Source organism: Paramormyrops kingsleyae, chromosome 1, assembly GCF_048594095.1.
Source record: "Paramormyrops kingsleyae isolate MSU_618 chromosome 1, PKINGS_0.4, whole genome shotgun sequence".
NCBI classification, from domain to species: Eukaryota; Metazoa; Chordata; class Actinopteri; order Osteoglossiformes; family Mormyridae; genus Paramormyrops; species Paramormyrops kingsleyae.
This window is the reverse complement of record NC_132797.1, coordinates 67,954,392-67,977,263: the sequence shown is the minus strand read 5'-3', so window position 1 is coordinate 67,977,263 and position 22,872 is coordinate 67,954,392. Positions and strand designations below refer to the sequence as shown.

The 22,872-nt window shown below is 42.8% G+C and overlaps 1 protein-coding gene across 1 annotated transcript; it reads left to right on the top strand.

Moving 5' to 3' along the window:
- Positions 1-530: 530 nt before the first annotated feature.
- Positions 531-22,093, top strand: ttc21b (tetratricopeptide repeat domain 21B). The gene is made up of 29 exons (XM_023799183.2): positions 531-756; positions 1,602-1,731; positions 1,847-1,957; positions 2,536-2,702; positions 3,589-3,711; positions 4,424-4,581; positions 6,468-6,552; positions 7,500-7,598; positions 7,702-7,894; positions 9,460-9,557; positions 10,855-11,055; positions 11,259-11,376; positions 12,533-12,690; positions 13,246-13,470; positions 14,494-14,732; positions 15,204-15,276; positions 15,778-15,888; positions 15,983-16,121; positions 17,567-17,673; positions 17,770-17,958; positions 18,404-18,514; positions 18,606-18,687; positions 18,817-18,967; positions 19,256-19,417; positions 19,621-19,816; positions 20,171-20,395; positions 20,672-20,792; positions 20,893-20,960; positions 21,493-22,093. Exons 1-29 carry the CDS (start codon positions 724-726, stop codon positions 21,568-21,570), a joined length of 3,951 nt encoding a protein of 1,316 aa, XP_023654951.1. The 5' UTR covers positions 531-723; the 3' UTR covers positions 21,571-22,093.
- The last annotated feature ends 779 nt before the right edge of the window (positions 22,094-22,872 follow it).

Sequence of the window (22,872 nt, the reverse complement as noted above, 5' to 3'; positions counted from 1 at the left end):
TACAAAGAAAAGATGACATCATAGCGCAGTGAACTGCTCCCAGGAACCACCAAAATTGTTTCTAATAACAACAGTATGTGAAATTGCAAATAAATGGTTGGTTAACACACCTTTTGGATGTTTCATATTGAACTATGTTAAAATCTTGTTTATTGCTACACTTATTGAATTTAATAACTATGTAAAACTGCATCCATTCTCAACTTCCTTAAGGCCCATTTATATCGAGATTTTATATGCCTACTGTACTTTCAGTTCAGTTTATCCTAGGCAAAATAGGGTAAGGGTCGGATAAAACATTGAACACATACTTTTATTGTTTCCATAAATAAAAACATTAAGTACAGTCTTTAGAATGACTAAATTAAATATATATTTTTTTAATCCCAGATGTTACACGCAAATGTTATATGCAGGCTGCAGGACATTTCTCGTCGTACGAAGAATCGCTAGACGTGCACGAAGTTTGAGCGAAGTGCCTTGGCGCCCTCTAGTGATCACCGCTCGCACTCGGAATTTCCCCTTTAATCCATCGCATTTCCTTGGCAACCGCAGGAAAATGGCGGAAGTCGTTATGTTACCCAGACGCTATGCAAGGAAGGATTAAGATGGCGAAAAAGAAATGAGAAAAAGCAAGTTTGTTAATCATAAACAGCAATCCTCTATATTTCCAGTTTAAAATACATCGTTTGCATTTTATTTAGTGCAGAAAGGCAAGCTGCCATGGCAGACCTAGAGGATGGTAGTTCGATGCTGGTGAGTTTTTGCAGCGTCCCAGTTTCTGTGGATAGGTTGTTTTTTGGTGATCTTCACTGTCTGACACTATTGGAAATAATTTAGTAACGGCGGCTTAATGCAAGTTCGCATTGCTGTAGGACGATACCGGATATGAAGTGTTTGTACTGTATCCACGCTGCTTAATTACTGTTTACACACGCCATTAATTAATTTTGACAGTGAAGACGATACGATGGTTCTTTTTGCATGATGTCTGTATAGTTCTGTCATAATTTTGGTTTTAACATCACCATTTGCATGCCACATCGTTAGTCGGTTTTATAATTCGCTAAAATAAATGAAAACTGATCCCTGGTCTGGTACAGCAAACTAAAACGAAACTTCTGAGCCAAAATATTTTCCTTTCCCGTTTTAACAACAGTGGTTGTTATTTTAGAACTTACATTATTCTGTAATTAAATATCGAAATTCGACAGGCTGCAAGTTTTACTACTGCTGTAAACCTCGTATGCCATAATAATGCATATGGTTTTCTTACATAATAATGACCGTATTACACTACAATGATGTGTGTTTTATTTGCTGTACTTTGTCGTTTTTATTGTCTGAAATTTCATTATATTCCAAAACCAATGCACCTCTTTTCTTGGTGTGTTTCTTGACAGTGTGTGGGGAGATTTGTTATATTAAATTAGAATATTTTAATACCAACTGGTTTTATTATTATTATTTTGATTATTATTATTATTATTATTAATGAGCTGTGCATGCCTTTATACTGAAACAAGTGTGTCATTTAACAGTGTTATGCTCTGTATTGCGGACTACCTTACTGATTTTTGAGTGCCTGTCTTTGTTTCCAGGCTTTGATTAATTATTACTGCCAGGAGAAGTACTTTAATCGTGTGATTAGCATTGCAAATGAGGCGCAAAAAAAATTTGGCAGTGACCCGATCTTCACCTTTTACCGTGCTTACGGAATTCTCATGCAAGGTAAATAGTCACTTCATTTTTGTTTTTCTCTTTTTTTTGAGATTGACTGTTGTGCTATTGTACAATTTCCTGGAAGTCTTCTACTGTGTCACCAAAGTGACATGTCTCGTTGCAGACAGAGTACAGGAAGCCATTCATGAGTTGGAGTCCATTAAAGAAAAGAGAGATGTGTCGCTGTGCGTCTTGATGTCACTGGTTTTTGCGGAGAAGAAAAGCCAAAATCCAGGTTTGCTTGAAGTCTGGGACATTTTATGTACCTACAAACAGAAGAGTGTGTAATACACCAGTACCTTTGCATGGTAGCTGTTTCACATCTGAACCTTTAGCACAATATAGCATCATTGCAAAGAGCGTTTACAATTTATTTATCTAGCAAACACTTTTATCCAAAGCGACATGGTATTTTTTTGAGAAAACTGGGTCAGTCGATCACTGCATCAATTGGCAGTTAAACTGCTCAGGGGCCTGACATCACTCTGCCAAGTCTGGGAGTTAAACTGGTGACCTTATATTCACAGGCACTCGGTCATAACCTACTGAGCCACACACACTTGTCCCATCCGAACCTATCCAGTACCCTATAGTCAGTGTAGAATAAGTAGCTGTGTGTGTTCATTTTCTTTCCTGATCCTTCCTGCTAGGCTTTGCACACTTTGTGTATGTGCACACGTACATAATTTCACATGTGAACCTTTGTCTGGTATTCTTGAAGCACACCATTCTTGCCGAATGGGTGTGCGTGTGGCGGGGGGGGGGGGGGGCTGTCTGGCAGCTACACCGAGATCTGTGCCCTTGCCTCTCTAGACCGTGAGACAATTCAGGAGCTGGATGCCAAGGTGAAGGATGACCGGAAGACTGCGGGCCCAAAGGGGCTGTACTACGCCGGTCTGTTCCTCTGGCACCTCGGCCGTAACGACAAGGCCAGGGAGTACATCGAGAGGATGATCAAAATCTCCAACGGTGCCAAAGAGGTGAGCCTCCGGGACCAAACCAATCTGTTTAGTGTTTTTTATTGCCAGAAGAGTTGCTGATTGTCTCCACACCATGAGTAGTTCAATTACAAAAAAAATTTGTCAAGATCTCTCTCATTCTTACCATTTTTGCACACCTTTTGCACTGGGTTTGGTTAGGTCTTTCTGTGGGTTGTCACAGCATAGGGCTAGAGTCATGTTTTGGAGCTACTCTTCCACATCTGGACCTTCCTCCAGGTCAGTGTTGGGCCTTCTATCCATCTGGGAACCGTAGGTATAAAGCACCTGGATCCTGCAGCGACTCCACGATCCAAAACACAGTGCCACAGTGTTACAGTCGAAGAACAAGAAAATGAAAGTTCTTGGACGGGGCTGGTTAAAGCCAAGATCTCAACCCCGCTGAGACGTGGCAAGACCCGAAAGAAGGAATTTGTGCTCATAATCCCACAAATATTGCTGAGGCATTTACACATGGACGAGAGGGCTAAAAATTCCTCTATGGCTCTGTGAGACTGATCAGTATCTGCAGACAGTAGTTATAACTCTAAAAAGTGGAATAACCAGTTAATAACCAGTTGCTTCTTCCTCATTTGGGCATTGAATCCTGTTTTCATCAGTACATAAATGTATATAAGTAGTTGTTTAAACAAGTAATGTTTATTTGTTATTGGTTCACCACTAGTTCACTGTCTTTTTATACAATGTTAGGTTTCCTGATAAGATAATATGCAAACATGCAGATGGAAAACACATTTTGTAGAACGGTCATGTAATTCATCATCATAACAATAACAACTGAAAGTTGTTTTAATAAGAGTCATTTGTAGTCAGTTGACTGAAATAGCTAGAGTTTGTAGTAAACTTGTGTTTGTCTTTGTCATTTCAGGGACTGATTCTGAAAGGGTGGATTGATCTGACATCTAATAAGGATGGTTGTGCCAAAAAAGCTGGGAAGTATTTTGATGAAGGACTTAAGGAAAGCCCTGATGTGTTTGCCCTCATGGGGAAGGTATCGTAATTTTTACGTCTCAAGAATGGGGTACAGTGGATGTGACTTGAAATTTTACGTAACAAGCTCAGCCATTAGTGCAAATAAATAGTCAAACGATCACTTTTCACCATGTTTTTATCCAACTGTAATCCGTCTATGATGCTTCCAATAATCAAGGTCAGAGTGATCATGTTCTGAGCAATATGAAAATCCTGACAGTCTAATTAGGTTCTTCAGAACCACCGTCTCTACATTGTTTAGTTTCCCATTTGAAGTTATAATGCATTTAATTCTGTTGACTTCTTCCATCGTTTATCCCTCAAAAAATGTTGCTTGAAGTTCTGTTTCCTAAGTCCTGCCAGGGGATTTAAGAGGGCTTTTCTTGGAGCCATTTGTCTATGAATATTTTGTAATTTTTTATTTTGAAATTTTCCTCAGTCTGTAACTTAGAAATATCGGTACAAGTAACTTAGAACGTAGAAACCCTAAGTCCCTGCTGCCCTGCCAGCTTAGGGGCGGTGAAGTTTATTATGTGTCTCCTGCAGCATTACTGCTGTCAGCTGCTTGTTGTGCTCCGTTCACTCAATCCCACCCTCCCGGCTCTGGACACCAGTATCTGGCAGTAGATGTTTCAGATGTCCTCTCTCTGGATGACTCATGCCGGGATTGAACACTTTAATAAGGCTGTGGTCTCTCTTTCTTTGGGTTGTTTTGATTTGTTTCCGCTCAGGCGCAGTACTACGAATTTCGCCAGAACTACTCCGGAGCCCTTGAGATTATCAACCAGGTCATCGTGAGCTTCCCACACTACCTCCCTGCATTTATTAAGAAGATGAAGCTGCTGCTGACCCTACAGGACTGGGAGCAGACTGTTGATGCAGCACAGAGGTGCTGTACACCATTTATTGGGGCGTGCTGGGTGGTAGATGGGTGTGTTTTTTCTGTAGTATAATAATAGCTGTTATTGCTATTTTTATTATCAGTATATTTTTTTTTAATGGGTTATTTCTTATTACATTTTGCATTTAATGCATTTAGCGGACAATTTTGTCCAAAATGATATACAAGGCAAATAGCTCATTGCAAGCATTGTGCTGTTTAGGAGTCAACTAGCCATAAGTGCAGCTAGGCTGAGCTTCCAATAAAAGGTTTTGGTAATGCTTTGTTAAAGGCCTTTCAGGGACCATGAATTTGATTTGAATTACAGCCAAACTTGCAAAGTGAAAACGGAAACTAGACAGACTGTCCTAATTTGCATGTTTGTATTTTTTTTGCCGTGTTTCATCGTGTTGTCACTCCTGCATTTTTGGTTGGAGTGAAAGATTAGGGAAAAAAAGTCAGTTGAGAAGATGTACTGAAGCTGGGTGAAGCTGTGTGAGCAGAGGGTGGCCTTCCCAGGCGCTTTTCAAATCGGGGCGGGGCGGCAGATGTGGATAGACAGGCCGCTAAGATGATGCTAAATGTTTTGAAAATCTGAATACAGCTCTGGAAAAAATTATGAGACCGCAGCAACATTTTTAGTTTCACTCTTTTCTCAATTTATGCGTATTCTTCTGTGTAAAAAATGCATTCTACTGGCTCTCTGTTTCTCATTAATGAAGGGCTTCTTCCTTGCTTTAGGGGACTTCAGTCCTGCTTCTAGGAGCCTGTTGCAAACTTGTGCTAGCAGTGCACCTCACACCACTTAATGTTTCCTATTCTTTTTCTATGTCACTTGATGTCATCCTCTGATTTATGAGGCACTGTTGTATAAGTTGATGGTTGTCTCTGCCATTAGAAAGTCACTTCCGCCCTTTACCTGTACTGCTGTCTTACAAACTCTGAGCCTGGAAGCAGCCTGACGCTCAGTGTAGCCTCTGCCAGCAGAACCAGGATTAAACCTGGATTTAACAATGCAGATTCTTAGAAAGTATGGAGTGGTCTGATTTTTTTTTTGCCAGAGCTTTATATGGAATGGAAATGTAACGTGCTAATAATGCAGTAGAGATCCCAACTTCCACAAGAAGTAAAGATCAATGCCTGCAGCCCTGAAAGATCACGGTGATTGTCTCCATATGGGTATATCTTTCTGCTTCTGTGTGCAGGCTTCTATTATAAGTTTTTTGGAGAGTAACATTCATACACAATGGAAATTAACTTTGATAAGAACACCCACTCACTGTTTTCTCAATGTAGTCAACTCCCCAAAGGAATTATTCCAGTGTAGTTAAATAACAGTAAGAGACCAGTTTCTTTTGCTTCTTTATGATGTGTGGCAGCTGAATCTTCCTGAATCTTTGGTAATATAAACTGCAAATCGTGATCTGCGCATCAGGGAAAGTATGATGCGAATGTTCGATTTTATCGCTCCCTGAAAGGAGCGTAAACTACGGGATTATAGCACATGGTATTGTGTGATATATGAATTTGTCTGTATTACGTGTATTAATCATCCAGTTGTGTGTGAGAATACATGGGAAGGAATTAATGAAAAATATATTTTTGCACTTGTGAAATTATAACAGTATATGATAAAGAACATATGTCTAAGCGTTTCTGTAACGTGTCAAAACAATATTTGTGGTTGTCACCACAAGCAGACACATTTCTTCCCACATAGCGCATCTCTGGAAAAGGTCCTTGGTCTCCCTTAAATAGCTGACCGCTTATGTATCCGCAGTGTTTGACGCTGTCCACTTCGTCAGTGTTAAGTGATTTTGCCTTTTTCAGAGGTCTTGCTGATGCCATGTGACATATACTATGAATGGGCACAAAACTGATCTGTCCCCGTGCAGATTGTTGCAGAAAGACAAGAATAATCTGGAAGCCCTGAGGATTCTTGCTCTTCACTGCTTGTGCCGAGAGGGAGACATAAGTGAGGTAAGATTTGGCACGGTCAGATGTTGACATGCCTGTCCCTTCCTCTAACCAAAAAGTCAAATTCCTCGTCGTTCACCTCATCAGCCAGCTCAGGAAACGAGTGGCCGAATGTTGAGGACTGTTTCAGATCGTTTGGGAGACCGGTTGCCCTTTCTCCAGTTCAATGCTTATGTAGGCTTCTTCTGCTATTGGCTCCTGCCTCGATCCCTTGTCTCCTTGCGAAGTTTAAGCCTGTCGTGATGCAGTTCCACGACCCATCACAAGAGGCCCCGTACAGCTTTAGATTGACACTTGTCTGTGCTGAAGTTTTGGGAGTTAGGCACTGGAGTTAGGTTGACTTGGGCTCGATGGTGCCGCCTCTTGCTAAATTGCGTGTGACAGGTAGTCGTTGACTGTATAAGAGCCCGTTTCTTCCGCAGCATTCCCTGTGACTCCATCTTCCCACTCTGACTCAGCTGTTGTGACTGGCTCTGTCCGTGACAGTTATGTAATTGCTTTTAGTGGGAGTTTTGAGTGCACTGTGACTGCCCGCCCTTCCCTCACCCTCTGTGTGTAGAAGTTGTAATGTAAACAAGCCTGGCAGTGTGATTTATTTGTGCTGGAGAAAAGGGTCTTCTCAGATACAAAGTGAGCTCAAATGCACATGCACAGAAAATAGACTCACGTGGGCAGTATAGATATCCAAAAAGATGAAACGTACAGAATACAAGGTCTTCTGCTGAACCCGTGAAATGCCTAACTCTTGTATTTCAACGTCTGTAACCCTAATTCTGACCTCTTTGATTACAAACTTTACCGCATTATAAATAGTGTTGTTTTTGACTGGTCCTGTGCATCATCTCATTTCCTGGGACAAAACAAATTCACGTGTCAAATATGATGTCTGCATCTCCATGGCTCTATGTCTGCTGGGTACTAATAGCTTTGATATATATTTTTTTATCCAGTCTCTGAACAAGCTCACAAACCTTATCAGCAACCTGGAAATCCAAGAGCCCCAGAACCATGACCTCTTCTACAGGATGTCTCTAGCCTTTACTAGGACGGTATGAATACACCCATTTTGCGTTCCCCTTTTCATAAATAAAATTGTGATAAGATCTCGTTGTTGCGTACCTGTAGTTTATACTGACTAAACTGTTTGCTCAGTGTGGGAGACATGAGAAGGTCCTCCAGCAAACCCATGGCCTGGTTGAGAAGGCCTTCTCCATTGCCTCCAGTGATGCTGAGCTAGCTACAGAGCTGGGCTATCAGCTGGTCCTGCTGGGAAGAATCAAGGAAGCGACCAAGTGGTATAAGACAGCCATGACGCTTGATGAAACCAGTGTCACTGCATTAACAGGTAAGACAGGTTCAGCAGAATTTTCCATGCTACTGTATATATGGTACACTGTAGACCAGGGGTGGCCAATCTTATCTGCAAAGGGCCAGTGTACACAGGTTTTTAGGATAACCTTTACATTAGCTGTTCAAACCCAGGTATGAGGACTCTTCAGACAATCAGTCATCAATTGCTGGGAAAATCCATATACCCTATAGGCCTTTCTGGGTAGGATTGACCACCCCTCTGTAGATTATATGACTTTTCTGAAAACCATTTTTATCGTATATAAACAGAGAACCTTGGATTGAGCCACTTGACCCTAATACACCATTTTGTGAACATTGCTATTCTTCTCAGATGGTTTACCCCCCCCCCCCTGCTATCTCCAGAAATCGTCCCCCACTTTGTAGACAGACTTTGTTGACAGTGTTAACAGAAAGATTGTTTAAGGTGTTGACTGTTAGCGGAGAGATCCTCCGGTCTGAGGTCCCAGTTTACTCAGACCGCAAAGTGTTATGCGTCCAAATAATAAAATCTAAGAATCATAAAAGTCCTTTAGGCTGTGCAGCTCGGGTGAGCCGTGTGGGTCCTTCCATTCCTGCATTGTCTCCAATCGCAGAATAACCGCAGTCTGGCAGAAATGCAAGTGGGCGGATGCACCGAAAGAAAGAAACGCATGTCGAATGATGGCTTGTTCTAAACGTAAAATAAGAAATGTTGACACGGGAAATCAAGTGTTTAAAGAAGATTGCACACAAATATGCCTTCATTCTCCCCGCAACAAACAAAGCACATCCCTTGTCCTTGATCTGTGGCGTATGGTAAGTGGTAACGTTAAACGCGGTTAGGAGACAAAACACCAACACTTTGAAGAAAATATCCCCAGCATTCCGAGGTAGGGACACACAAAATGAGCTCAGAGCCAAGTATGGTCGAGGTAATTCTCACTTAACGACACTGCAGTCCAGTGTTTGCTGAGAGTACAGTGGATTCTGGGGAGCCATTTACAGAAAGGTTGTGTGTGAATGCAGCTGCTAGAATGTAGTCAGATGGCTAAATAACGAACAGGTGGAAAAAATAAAGCAAAACCCAGCCATCAGCTACAGCCGGCAGAAGAAGTGACATTTTGGCTGGATGCTCTGTCGCAGCTCGATGCCCCCATTAAAAATGCACCATGCATGTGTATCACATTCATTATTAGTATAAATAGTCTGTTAATATTATTGTTCAGAAAAAGTACTTTCATTTTATATATTCTCTGTTTTACCTCAGTTTTACTGAATATATGCACTTTCAAATTTGTTTTACTTTGAGAATGAAAATTATGTTTTCAAAAATGTTGAAAAATACAATGCAAGCTAAGTTTGATAAGAAGCACGACAGACTCTGAATTGTTAAGTGTAATTAGTATGGACCTTGGCTGAGGCAGATGTTAAGATACCGGACCGCGTGGAATTTTAGTTGAATACTATTGCTTTAAGTGTTAACAGAAGGATCTGTTAAGGTCTTCACAGTGTTAAAAGACCCTATAATCTGGTTCACAAGGTCGTCCGTATGAATGACCTTTCCCCTTTAAATGGTAGGTATCATCAGGTGTCAGCTTGTTGAAGGCCACCTGGAAGATGCAGAACAGCAGCTAGAGTTCCTCACTGAAATCCAGCAGTCCATTGGGAAATCGGGGGTAAGAATCCTTCACGACTATTTGCAGCTTAGAATCCTGGTGGTTGCTTTGCTGGTTCCTGCCCAACTCGTACTGCTCTCCTTTGTCCAGTATGTGCCATAGGGGCGGCGTTGAAGGGAGTGTAGTTCGAGGATTTACTGGCTTCGTTAGGTTTGCGCATGATGTCCTCTCAGGGCTTGTGACACGCTTTCTAACCTGTCACTGTCACAGGTGTCTGTTGTCATCTGTTTGCAGCTTGTTGGGTTGTGGCGAAGGACAAAAAAGTCTATATATCTTCACGTCCAGGAGAGAAGAGTTAGAAAATGTAGGATATAAGCAGGACCATAGAGCTGTTACTGAGGTCTGATTCCTCTCAAAGGTCCCAGTAATATTTTTAATTAAAATGAGTAAAAACTAAGATGTTTAAAACACGCACAGTGTTTTGAGTTGGAATAACTGAGAGCAAGGTGGAATATGATGCCCGCATTTTAGTTGCAGAATAATGCTGCAGATCGCTGTTTGGGGCATAGATCAGTAGTTTCACAGCAGTTTACAGATGACAGTGTGATTTACTCCCTGTACTTATTCCTAGCATTGGAACTGGCTCAGATGTATTGTGTACTGAGGCTAACACGACTAGCCTTTCATTTAGCTTGATTGCTGCCTGCTGAATACTTTTACTGTTGTCAGTAGCAGTAGCATATAATTTATATAGCAAATTTAAAACAACACCAATAATGTTGTAACCAAAGTGCTTCATATTAATCGTACAATAAAATTAATAAATAAAAATACAATAAGACAAATAAGTAGCTACGAAAACAAAACATAGAATCACTGATAGTCATGAAAGGCTAGTGAATAGAAATAAGTGTTCAATCTGGTTTTAAACCATTCAGTTGAAGCTGACCCCTTAACATCAGAAGGTAAGGAAGTCCATAAACACGGTGCAGCAGAAGCAAACATCCTGTTATCAGTAGTAATAACTTTGCTTTGGTAAACCTGTCCCTTTGTGTCCAGATTTTTGAACATGTTTTGAGAATCATGTATACTACTTTGTAGTAAAGGGACCCTTTGAGTATGACATGCATCAGAGTGAAGTATATATGGAGATGTACAGTAGACCAAGCTGTTTTAAGACATGAAGGAGAGCTGGTATTCCTCTCTTTATCCCGTTCACCACCCTGCCTGCTCTTGCTCTTTGACCTTATTGTCTGGCTGTAGTTCTCGCTCTGGCTATTTACTTTATTAGTTTGTCCTTGACATTGGCAATGCATGGATCAGGATTACGCAGGCCTTGAGTGTACTGCCTTCTCAGGAGCTGCTGTATCTGCGCGCCGTTCTGGCGGCTAAGAAGCGCAGGCCTGCGGAGGAGGTGACCGGCCTGCTGAACGAGGCCGTGGAGACTCACTTCTCCGGCCTGCACGGGCTGCCGCTGGGGGTGGAGTACTTGGAGAAACTCAATCCCGACTTCTTGCTCGAGATCGTTAAGGAGTACCTTGCTCTTTGCCTCACAAAGGTCAGTAGGGAGATGCATCTTTAAGGCGTCTTTAATGAAAGTGATAGTCATACACATAAGTTTCCTTGGAATTTGTTGAGTTCTGTACAGCCTAACTTGTTGAAAGAGATATATATATATATATATATATATATATGTAAGAAAGCATGGGTAGATTTTATTTAGGTGAAATTAATGGTAATTAATGTAAGCTGTCTGTCCAGGGCCAGTCCTCCTCTCCGCAGCTCCAACACAGCACCTCAGTCCTGGAGACCGTGGTGAAATCTGTCCCAGGACTTCTGCAGGCTGTTTACCTTATGGCCAAGGTCAAGTTCCAATCAGGTCAGAGAAGCATCTAAGGTTTCTGAATGGAAATTCCCTCTTCTGTACCTCTGCTCTTTGTGTCAATCAAAATATCTGCAACCAATTAATTTTGTTCTTTAGCATTCTCAGTATAAATACTGACTGTTTGGCATTCCTCAGAAAATAAGCTACAAATTTTCCAAATAAAGTAAGCTGCCTTCCTAATTCTAATATGCATTTGGGTAGATGGTACGTGAGAAGATCTGAAAAAGGCTTATTCCTTCCTCATGTAAGATGTCCATTGCATGATTTTTCCCACATGCTCGTTGAACTTTCACGATTGTATAATTAGACTAAGACTGGAGTTTGATAGCAGGAGAGGGTGGTGTTCTGACTAGTGTTGAAATGACCCGTGTCAAGTGAGATCAGAGCTAATACGCCGATGGATGCATGGTAATGCTGCTGTTGGAACAGCAAACCTTAAGATGGAAACCAGCAGAAGCTAAATGAGACAAGATAGAGGCAGTTAAATAGGATGTTGTTAGAGGGCATATTGTTAGTAACCTCATCTTAACCCTTTAAAGGAGACTGGGAGAATAAGTGGGGGGGGGGGGATCACAGAGTAACAGACGAACCAGCATAAACTGTACATCTCAAAATACCAAAAGCAAACCCAGGGTAGGGGCAATTCTGTTGAGTCACGGGGCATATGAGAGAGTTTGCTACTTGGAGGGGGGCACAACTTCAATTTAAATATAAAGGTCTATTTAATTTTGGGGTGGGGGTTAAACTGGGGGGTACATGTCCTCTGCCCCCAGTTCCTGTGCCGCTGTGTAGAGTGACTCCTATTTAAGCTGCTCCAGTTCTGCAAGAGCACTGTGTCGGGGGGCTGATGGAATTTGTTTACGATCAGCTCACGCAGTGTTTTGAAACGGAGCTTGAGGGGTAGGACAGCTGGGAGTTTAAGGCTGAGTGGAGCAGGGAAGAAACTGGGGGAAGCAAAACTAGCATTTTTGTCCCATAGGGCCGTAGATGAAATGAGGTCCAGCAGGCATGCAGTGCTGGAGACACATGGACCATGAAATGGCAGAGGGCATGTTCTACAGGAACCCAAAAAAACTAAAAAAAACATGCAGAATTCACTGTGGGAGCAAATCCTGTTTCTGAGAGCAAATCCTCCCCCCCAATCTTACAGGTGAAGTTGACTCTGCTCAAAGAAGCTTGCAGCGCTGTCTGGACCAGAACCCCTCTTATGCTGAAGCCCACCTCCTTATGGCCCAGATCTACCTCCTGCAAAGCAACTTCAAGCACGCCTCCCAATCCCTGGAGCTCTGCCTCAGCTACAACTTCGAGGTGAGTTCTGTCTTGGTGCGGGGCGATATATCAATAAAATATTGTATCATGATTATGAACATTTATATCACCATCAATTTGCTCTAACGGGCTGGTGAAATTAAGACAGTATAATTTCCTTCACAGATGAATGAACAAGCTAAATCAAAACTTTAATTGTTAATTATGGTTTAACAAAAGTCAGATGGTGATACTGACAGCCTGAAATTGCTTTTATTCAGGTATAACTGAAGCAAATCCGTGCTAAGAAACCATGATAGTGTATATAACAGCAGCTACTTTGAACAGTGAAGAACTTGCTGGTGTAAAGCTATCAGTTTAAATATTTAATGGTTTGCTGCTGCCGTTGGAGGAATGAGTATAAACCCAAAATAAAGCCAAACATTGTCAGTGTAAGGAACTAACAGAAGGAGATCTACTAAAAGCATAATTAACTTCACCGTCCACCAGAATTAATTTATTATGTATATCATGTGCATTTGGTTGCTTATATGTAAATCACGTTAGAGTGCGATGCTTACGGAAGACTTATGAGGGCGCTCTCCTCTGACCCAGGTGCGGGAACATCCTCTGTACCACCTAATCAAAGCCCAGACGCAGAAGAAAATGGGGGAGCTCCAGGAGGCCATCCAGACTCTGCAGATGGCCTTGAGTCTGCCGGGGGTGCGGAGGACCGGGAGCTCGGCCAAGCTGAAGGGCAAGTGGGTGGAGCTGAGCTCCGCCGACTGTGTGTCCCTCTACCTGGAGCTCGCCGAGGCCCACTGGCTCAATGGGGAGCAGGTGAGTGCCAGAGAATGACCTGTACCCAGCGGTACCGTGATAATGAGCCTTGACGAGGAAAGCGGCATGACTCTGAGGAAAGTATCAACTATTACTCGTTTTAATGATCAAAACGTTCATCTGGATTCGGAATAAGATTAGAAAAATAGATATTCGTCAGGAATTGACCAGGGAAGTAAGTTTTCCACGACACATGGTAATCCTGTGCCGATCATCCGTACCTCAGTGCTTCATCCTTTCTGTACAGAATCTCAGAGATTTGTGCCTTTAGCCTAATCTCTTCAGATGAAATGCTACAGTAGGAATTAATTTTGCTTTCCAGTTTTAACTTCCTGTTGCTTCCTCGGGGCGATTTTCTCTTACTCGATTCTCATAACTACTCGCGGTCAGAGATTTACCACGCGCTCGAGCAGTGGTGCAAGATAACCCCATCTGCACAGAACCGATAAAATACCTGGCTTGCGTTCAGTGGTTCTACTGTGCCAAGGTCTCTATTCGGCATGAATTGCATGTGGAAGCATTTGGCTTAAGGCAGATTCTGAGAAAAGGTAGCAGACATGATTATTATCTCTGTGAAAGCTTTCTGTTCCCAAGAATCGCCTTATTTTACATTGGCCTTTATTCGTAGTCTGAGACTGCTGTAATTCTGGAAAGCGGATTGTGTGTGTTCTTGAATTTTTTTTCCTCCCAATGTAGTGCAAGTTACCTCCGGGTACTCTGATTTCCTCCCCTAGCACAAAGACATGCGGTTTAGATGAATTAGTGTCCCTAAATTGCCCTTTTGTTGTGATTGTGTATGTGATGGTGTATCTTGTTGCCTTCCGTTGATTTCTGAAATAGATTTCGCTGACTTGGTCCGGATTGTGTTGTGCTTCAGTCTGTAAGCGGACTATAGTCCACCATTTGAGTACTCCTGGAATAGTGTAAGAAGTTATGGAAAATGAATGGATTGATGGATGCCATTAGCCTGTACCCTCCACTTCATGTCAACCAGCATCCTGATTGGCATCACTCTGTCTCCAGCATGAAGCCACCAAGATAATGCAGGACGCCATCAATGAGTTTACTGGCACCGGGGAGGAGCTGAGGGTCACCATTGCCAACGCTGACCTGGCTCTGCTGCGGGGGGACTCTGAGCTAGCACTGAGCATGCTCCGAAACGTCACCCCTGAACAGCCCTACTTCATCCAGGCTAAAGAAAAGATGGCGGACATCTACCTGAGACACAGGAAGGAGAAGCGCCTCTATGCCAGCTGCTACCGGTAAGGCGCTCGTACCCCCCCTCCACGCCGTGTCAGTCTTTCCCAGCCACTTTCATCTGGCACCAGTTCTCTTCTGTTACAGTGGTTGGGCAAATCAATTACTTAGTTACTGACATATACAACCCTGACCTCCCCAGGACCAATCTTTTCTGCTTCAGCAGAAGTGAAGCTCATTATTTTGAAGGTGCAGAAATCTTACTGAGGTGGAAGTTTCAGCTTCATCCTGTTACTGCAGTGTAATTTGTGTACCCAGAGCTGCTTTGGGTTTCTGGAGAAGCAGATCTGGCTGTCAGGGGGGGTTAATGGTGTCTGTTGTAAATGTCCTGACAGCCCTCAGATACACTGGGGGAGACTGAGATCCAGAAGACCTTTGAGTCTGATGGATAAATCTGGGCGCTGCAATGTTTTCGTCGCAGTTGTGATGTTGGACACTTTGCGGGAATTTAAATCCATTTCATTTTTTTAAATCAGGGAATTGGTGGAGAAGCTTCCAGGTCCTCATACACACCTTCTACTGGGAGACGCCTATATGAAAATCCAAGAGGTATCTGACTCTGCATCATGTGCTCTTCTTGAAAGTTGTCCACCCATTGCTGCTGTAATAGCCTCCACTCTTCTGAAAAGGCTTTCTATGAAATGGTGGGATTTACTTCCATTCTGCTGGGGTATTAAGGCTGGGTGACCAGGTCCCTTTGTGTGACTTTGCTCCCAGACGTTTCCGATTCACGATCACTTGTGGTCGACCGGGGCAGCTTTAGCAAGGCAGAAATTTGGCAAACTGTCTTGTTGGAAAGATGGCATCTGTGATGCTGCCAAGTTGAACGTCACTTAACCTCTTCTGTAGACCACCCACACAGATGCCACTGAAGACTGCATGACCGTCTTCTCAGTTGTATACCTGTGTCAGCACTGGGTGTGGCTTAATTAGCAAATTCCTCTAATTAATAGGGGTGTCTACATACTGTTGGCCATATAGTGTAGGTTTGTGGGATATATACAGATTTGTTTACTGGGGCGTGTTGCTCTTTCTTTCTTCTATCTACAGCCTGAAAAAGCGATTGAGATCTACGAGCAGGCTTTGAAAAAGAATCCAAAAGATGGTGCGCTGGCAAGCAAGATCGGTAAAGCCCTCGTGAAGACCCACAATTACATTAAGGTCTGTTCATGCATCTCTGTGTTTCCTGCAAGTGTCACCTGTCGACCACTTCAGCACGGAATGTCCCCAATAGCATTTCTTACTTTTGGACCAGGCGATAAATTATTATGAAGCTGCCCTGAAGAGCGGTCAGCAGAACTTCTTGCGTTATGACCTGGCAGAGCTGCTGCTGAAGTTGCGACAGTATGAACGTTGCGAGAGGGTCTTGCACGAGGCCTTGAGCCACGACCCAGGTACTGAACCCAAATCGCCTTGTACCAGGAACCAGACATACTCTTTTATGTACCACACAATGATGTAAAAATTAGTGATGCGAATCCATAAAAAAAGTTAATCGTTTTCAGTTGATTATTCGTGAGTAATCGCACCCAACATTATAACTTACAATCATAAATATTTACACTTTGGATCACTAAATTAATGTAGAATTAAGACAAAGGGGAGAACTCATTATTATATATATGTCACTTTTCTGATTTTTAATATTAGTTTGTAGACTAACTTAAATTATACAACTTGATTGTTTAAATCGTGGATTTTACCTTGGGGTAGTTTATCGGTTTTGTTACAGTACTATTCATTTTTGTAATAGTAGTATTTAATCAAATCCAGGGCAAGACTAACCGACATGAAAAAAATAACTAAATGTTCAACAAAAATCTTATCATAGAAATTGATTGTTTATTGTGTACTACATGCATAAAGTTGAAAGGTTTGAACACAGTTAATTTAATTTTGTGTTCTTAGATGTTTGGCTATCTATTTGGCAAAAATGGTTAAAAATCATAAAAACAGAGCAAAAAGCATAATTTTATTGTAGGTAAAAAGCTAATGTCAGTTTGTGAGAATCACACATATTTTAATATTTTATGGTTTAACTTAAACTTGTGATATGCAGATTTTTCATTTCCAAAAAATACTACTTGCATTCCAGCACAAGCCGAATTTCAAAGCTTTCAAAAAGTCAGTGGAAAGGCATATAACACTTGAACATACACCCGCATGTACTATAGGTGGATTGTCACGCTGTTTAATTCTAGTGGTGTGATCGATCTAAAACCTTTTCGGCAAAATGGCTCTATAAACAGAAACAAATACTGTAAATTACGATATTTTAACCTACATATGCTACATATGGGTTTCTGGCTCTTCCAGTGATTTCTTCAGCTACTCCAGTTTCCTCCCAAAGTCCAGAGGCATACAGTTAGGTGCATTGGTGTATCTGTGTGACCCGATGGGGGGTGTACGTCTGCTGTGTGCTCCACTGGAAAGGCTCCAGACCCCCAGTGACCCTGTACTGGAGTGCTGATACCGGATGAGTTACTATCTGCCTGAGATCAGCTGTGGTTCCTCAGAGACCAGGTGTGGTGGAAAACCTGCTGGATAGCGGCAGTCCAGGACCAGGGTTGCCTGGTTGGAAGATGGATGGATGGATGGATGGCAGTTGGAAGATGGATGGATTTAACTAACAATGTTTTTGTTTTTATATATTGAAACTCTACCTGGATGACTTTTCACGGATGTAAGCTGTACATGTATAGCCAGAAAACTATCATCGATGGTCAAATTCATCAGCTAGGTTCAGTAAAGCCTTATGTTCATTCTTTCCAGGTTTATTGTCCGGTGGAGACCAGATATTAAGCAAAGTATAACACTTGCACTGTTTTGCCCTAACTAGTGAATGACCTGCCGTCTCTGTCAGAAGACTGCCGCTATCTGGTGCTGCTGGCCAAGATCCAGGGTAAAACCGACAAGAACGATGATGCTTTGCTGTCCTTACAAAGGGTCAGTGTTCACGGTCACATCACTCCGTGGCTGGTGCCGCTTCCCCCCCCCCCCCCCCCCCTCCATCACGCACATCCCGCACTGTGTCATCTCTAGGCCCGTGACGTGCAGGCCAGGGTGCTGAAGCGGGTTCAGCTGGAGCAACCGGATGCTGTTGCGGTGCAGAAACAGCTTGCGGCCGAGATCTGCTCTGAAATCGCTAAGCACTACACGTGCCAGAAGGACTACGAGAAAGCCATTAAATTCTACAAGGAGGCGCTTGTTTACTGCGAGAGCGACGGCAAGGTGGGCTCAGTGCTCCGTGTGCTTCCGGCAGCCCTTCCCATTGGCCTTTACATCCCGGCTTCAACTAATTCTGACCTTTTTCAGATTCCATAAAGCATAAAATGCAAGTAAAATGCATTTGGAATTAATGCAATTTCGGAGTGATAGTTGTAAACCCAACATAGTGACATGTAATGTGTCAGTGGTATAGGGATCCATGACCAGAAGGCTGTGGGATCAAATCCCACGGCCAACAGAGTAATGAATCACTATTCAGTCCTTAAGCTAGGACCCTTAACCCCAACTTCTCCAGGGACGTTGCTACAGTAGATCCTGCTTTCAGAACCTCACTAGTATGCTACTTTGGACAGAAGCTTTTCTTCAGCTCAGAGTGTGATCAGAATATCTGAAAGGTTTCCTGGTGCATTAGACATGTGGACTACTGCGATATCCTGCTTTTGAGCAGGTGATGTTGGAGCTGGCACGGCTGTACCTGTCCCAGGACGACGTCGATGCGTGTCAGCAGCAGTGCGGCGCCTTGCTGAAGAGTGACCAGGTCAACGAGGCAGCGACCCTGGTCAGTCTTCCTATGCTAGTCCATCGTCGATGTCCATACCTTTTGAACAGCCGAGTGTGAAACCCGTTCCCTCCTGTGTCGACCCGCCCAGATGATGGCAGATCTGATGTTCAGGAAGCAGGACTACGAGCAGGCCGTCTTGCACTTCCAGCAGCTGCTGGAGCACAAACCAGGTGTGACGGAGCAGCCCGACCACTCCGATAAAAAGGAACTGAATAAATACACTTATTTACCTTGTTGCCGATCGTCAGCAGCTGCTCTTAATGGGCTAAGCGACGTCTCTTAATATTTGTTCTTCTTAGATAACTACCCGACTCTTTCACGTTTGATCGACCTTCTGAGGAGAGCAGGGAAGCTGGAGGAGGTCCCCAGATTCTTGGAGATGGCTGAGAAGCATTCATCGAGGGCTAAATTCGACCCTGGATTTAACTACTGCAAAGGACTTTATTTATGGTACGCTTGTTATTGACAGTCAGTATCGTATCGGTATCGTGGAGGCAGCTTTCAAAAACGATGCTGCCAACGATCTGTAGCCTTCCGCAGACCTGCATAGAGAACTGTAATCTGAAAAGCAGGCTGACCTTACTTGTATATTATGTTTCCCGTTTCTCTATATCTACATGCACAAATGTAGATATAGTAGTGGATGGCCACCCACTCTTGTCAGGACTGTGTTGTGAAAGCTGCCATATAAAAAAAGAATGTCATTGAATATCTCTGATGTCGTCTTTGCGCAAAAAGGTACACGGGCGAACCTAACGATGGGTTACGGCATTTCAACAAAGCGAGGAAAGACAACGACTGGGGTCAGAACGCTGTCTACAACATGATCGAGATCTGCCTTAACCCAGACAATGACACCATGGGCGGGGAGGTGTTCGAGAACCTCGATGGTGACATGGGGTGAGTCAGGACCTTACGGGCTGTGGCCACACCACCTGGGAACCGATCCAAGGTGCCGCCTGTTTTATGTGTAGTGTTTACATTGGCTCCAAACCCGCAGTGATCCTGTACTGCGATAAGTAGCTATGAAAAACGGAAGGTTGGCAGAGAACTTGAAAACTTGCTGAAGAAGATGTTGGACGTGTGTTTATGCGTTTGCCCAGTAACTCCACGGAGAAGCAGGAGTCAGAGCAGCTGGCCGTGAGGACCGCGGAGAAGCTCCTGAGGGAGCTGAAGCCGCAGACTCCGGACGGACACGTCCAGCTGCGGATCATGGAGAACTACTGCTTCCTGGCCACCAAGCAGAAAGCCAGCATTGAGAAGGCCCTCAGTGTGTTCACAGAGATCGTAAACAATGAGGTGGGCAAACTGAAGCATGGAAATGTGTACACACTCCCCGAAAGCAAACCAAACCAGTGCCAGAGGCCACACGTGACTCTAGGCCTGGTTTTACTCTTTTTATGATCCAGAAACCTATAACAACAGTAGTATACTACAAACTGAGCAGTGTTTTGAGCATTTGTATAACTTTGAGTATTGTAATTTGCATAAATTAACCATGCACTTTGTAAAACAGAACATATAACAAGATAAAACAAATACCTCCAAAGCTGAATTCTATTAATATGAAGAAAGCTGTGAAGCGGAGATATTTGTCGACGAGTCCTGAAACGCCCATGTGATACCCACCTGACACGTTCCACTGTTTTACAGAAGGATCACGTCCCAGCCCTGCTGGGAATGGCCACAGCCTATATGATCCTGAAGCAGACGCCACGTGCGAGGAACCAGCTGAAGCGCATCGCCAAGATGAACTGGAACGCCATCGACGCCGACGAGTTCGAAAAGAGCTGGCTGCTGCTGGCAGACATCTACATCCAGTCCGGGAAGTACGACATGGCGGCCGACCTGCTGAAACGCTGTCTACATCACAATAAGGCAAGAATGCTTCTCTGCTCGTCGCAAAAGCGTACTGTGCAGTGCAAAAGTCTTAGGCAGTCAAAGTAAATGTTTAGGGCTATTTATCTGGGTAATAAGTATGTATTACCGGGGTGAATTTAGGAGAGGTTTTGAAAAGGCGAAGTTGACACACTTTGACTGACATCATATTTTTACACCAACATGAAGATCATTTAAGCTGCATATTCTTTGATTGCCGAAGACTTTTGTACAGCACTTCATATGCCTGATGCGTTTGTTTTTTCCTGGTTACAGTCCTGCTGTAAAGCATATGAGTATATGGGTTACATAATGGAGAAGGAACAGGCTTATCGAGATGCAGCAGTGAACTATGAGATGGCCTGGAAGTACGGCAACCAAAGCAACCCTACCATTGGTACTCTCATATATATCAATTCGTCATCCTTTTGATTTTGTATCACCATAATTATACATGTAATTATACTTGTTTTTTTCTCTCCCACTGTTCATGATAGGATACAAGCTTGCGTTCAACTACCTGAAAGGCAAAAGATACGTTGATGCCATTGATGTGTGCCATAAGGTAAGGAGACATTGTCTTTGGATTCTTACTATTTGAGATAAGATTTTCAAATGTGGCAATAAAATGAAATGTTTATCGCTGTGATGAGAATTCCTTTCTATTTACCTGTGTTACATTCTTTAAAATGGCTGACAAAATTGATAGATTGGATATTTTCATTAATAAAGATTAGCGATGCGCCATTGCTAGGGCGTAACTTTGGCTGGAACATTGGGGGGGTTGAGGTCTCCACCCATTATGGGGGAAACATGAGTATTGGGGGGGGGGGGGGGGGGTTGTATTGGCTGGTTTTGATTTATTGGGGGGGCTACACCTCCCCTGTATAATTTAGGCCCATGTGCTATTGACAATGAACTGCAGTGTTAGTATTGATGTATAGTGCCTAATTCCTAACCTAAATCAGGGAATACTTATAGACTACAATAGAAGGGCTGATTTCAAAGCAAACATACAAAACTGGCTTAGACAACATGGAACCGCAATGTGACACATTATCCACTTAATGTGAAGTAAATATTACTTTTTTTCTCAGGTGTTGGATGCCCATCCAAATTATCCGAAGATGAGGAAAGACATTCTAGACAAGGCCCGGGCCGTCTTGAGGGCCTAAAAGTGGATTTAGCGTTAAGTCCGGGAGTTTCCCTGATGTGATTTATTCAGTTCGAATCTCCTGAGTGTGCTTAAGAGTGTTTGCATAGAAAACAGTTTTTCTGCACGTGAAGAATATTTAAGGTATAAAATTCATATGTCCTGTACATATTTTAAGAGACTGTGTGTTTGACCTGTGACGCACGCTTCCCAGAGCACTGTGGGTTTTTCTGAGAAGCCCTGATTGAAAATGGATGATTTGGAAGACATTTTGAAAGGATGGGATGAGATGATAACTTTTATTTGTAAATATGTCGTAACTCAAATATTTTCATTATATATATTTTTGTGTATTTCTCAGTTAAACGGTATAAAAATACTTTTGAGCTGTTAAATGTTTTGTCCCTGAAATCTGGAATTAAAATGAAGTTTGTGTTGAAAAATGCCTAGGGTTCTCTTAGAATTGGTTCTGGTTTTATACAGATTTTCTGCCATGTTGTTTACATTCATTCAACAGTGTGCCCATTAAATTTACTTGTTAGAAAGCAGTTTAAGGCTATTTTTAATAATGCACTCACTATCCTAGTTTATTTATAAAGGTTTTCTAGAAAGGCAGCATATTTCCAGGTGGATCGTGGTTAGCACGTAGCCTCACACTCCCAGCGTTGTTGGGTGAGTTCCCACCTGCTGCTCTTTGTGCATGGCTGTGCATGTTCTCCCAGTGTTGATGTAGGTTTTTCTGGAGATCCCAGTTTCCTACCACAGTCCTAAGAGATGCTGTTGAGTGAATGGCCCACATTATGTGAGTGCGCCCAACCAGGAGGTCCACGACTTCATGCCCTGTGCCTCCGAGGATGGACAAACATTGCATGTTCCAGATACAAAATGACACGAACCTTGAGAGTTTCAGACAAATTAAATGACTTTTTTTGACTATACAAAATCAAGATCTAATTTACTTACGCATTACAAAATACATAAAACTGAGTATGATCGAGGTAGGAACCAAAAAAACATATAACCATAATGCGTATTTGGTTCCCGAGACCCTGACCAAGCGTTTAGAAGATGGATGAATAGGCAGTTTATTTTAACGGTTCTTTGATGTGTTATATAAATTTGAGCTCATCACTGTCATCAGTCACCAGAGTTACTAATAAAACTGCTAATGAGAACTCGCTCATCACTGAGCACGGAAGCTTTCAACGCGTGATATACTTGTTAAATACGAGAAATGCAATTCGAGTATATTTAGTTCGTTTTGTCCTCCATGAAATTGAGTCCAGCACGCTATGCAAACACAACTTCAAAGACTGTTATCACG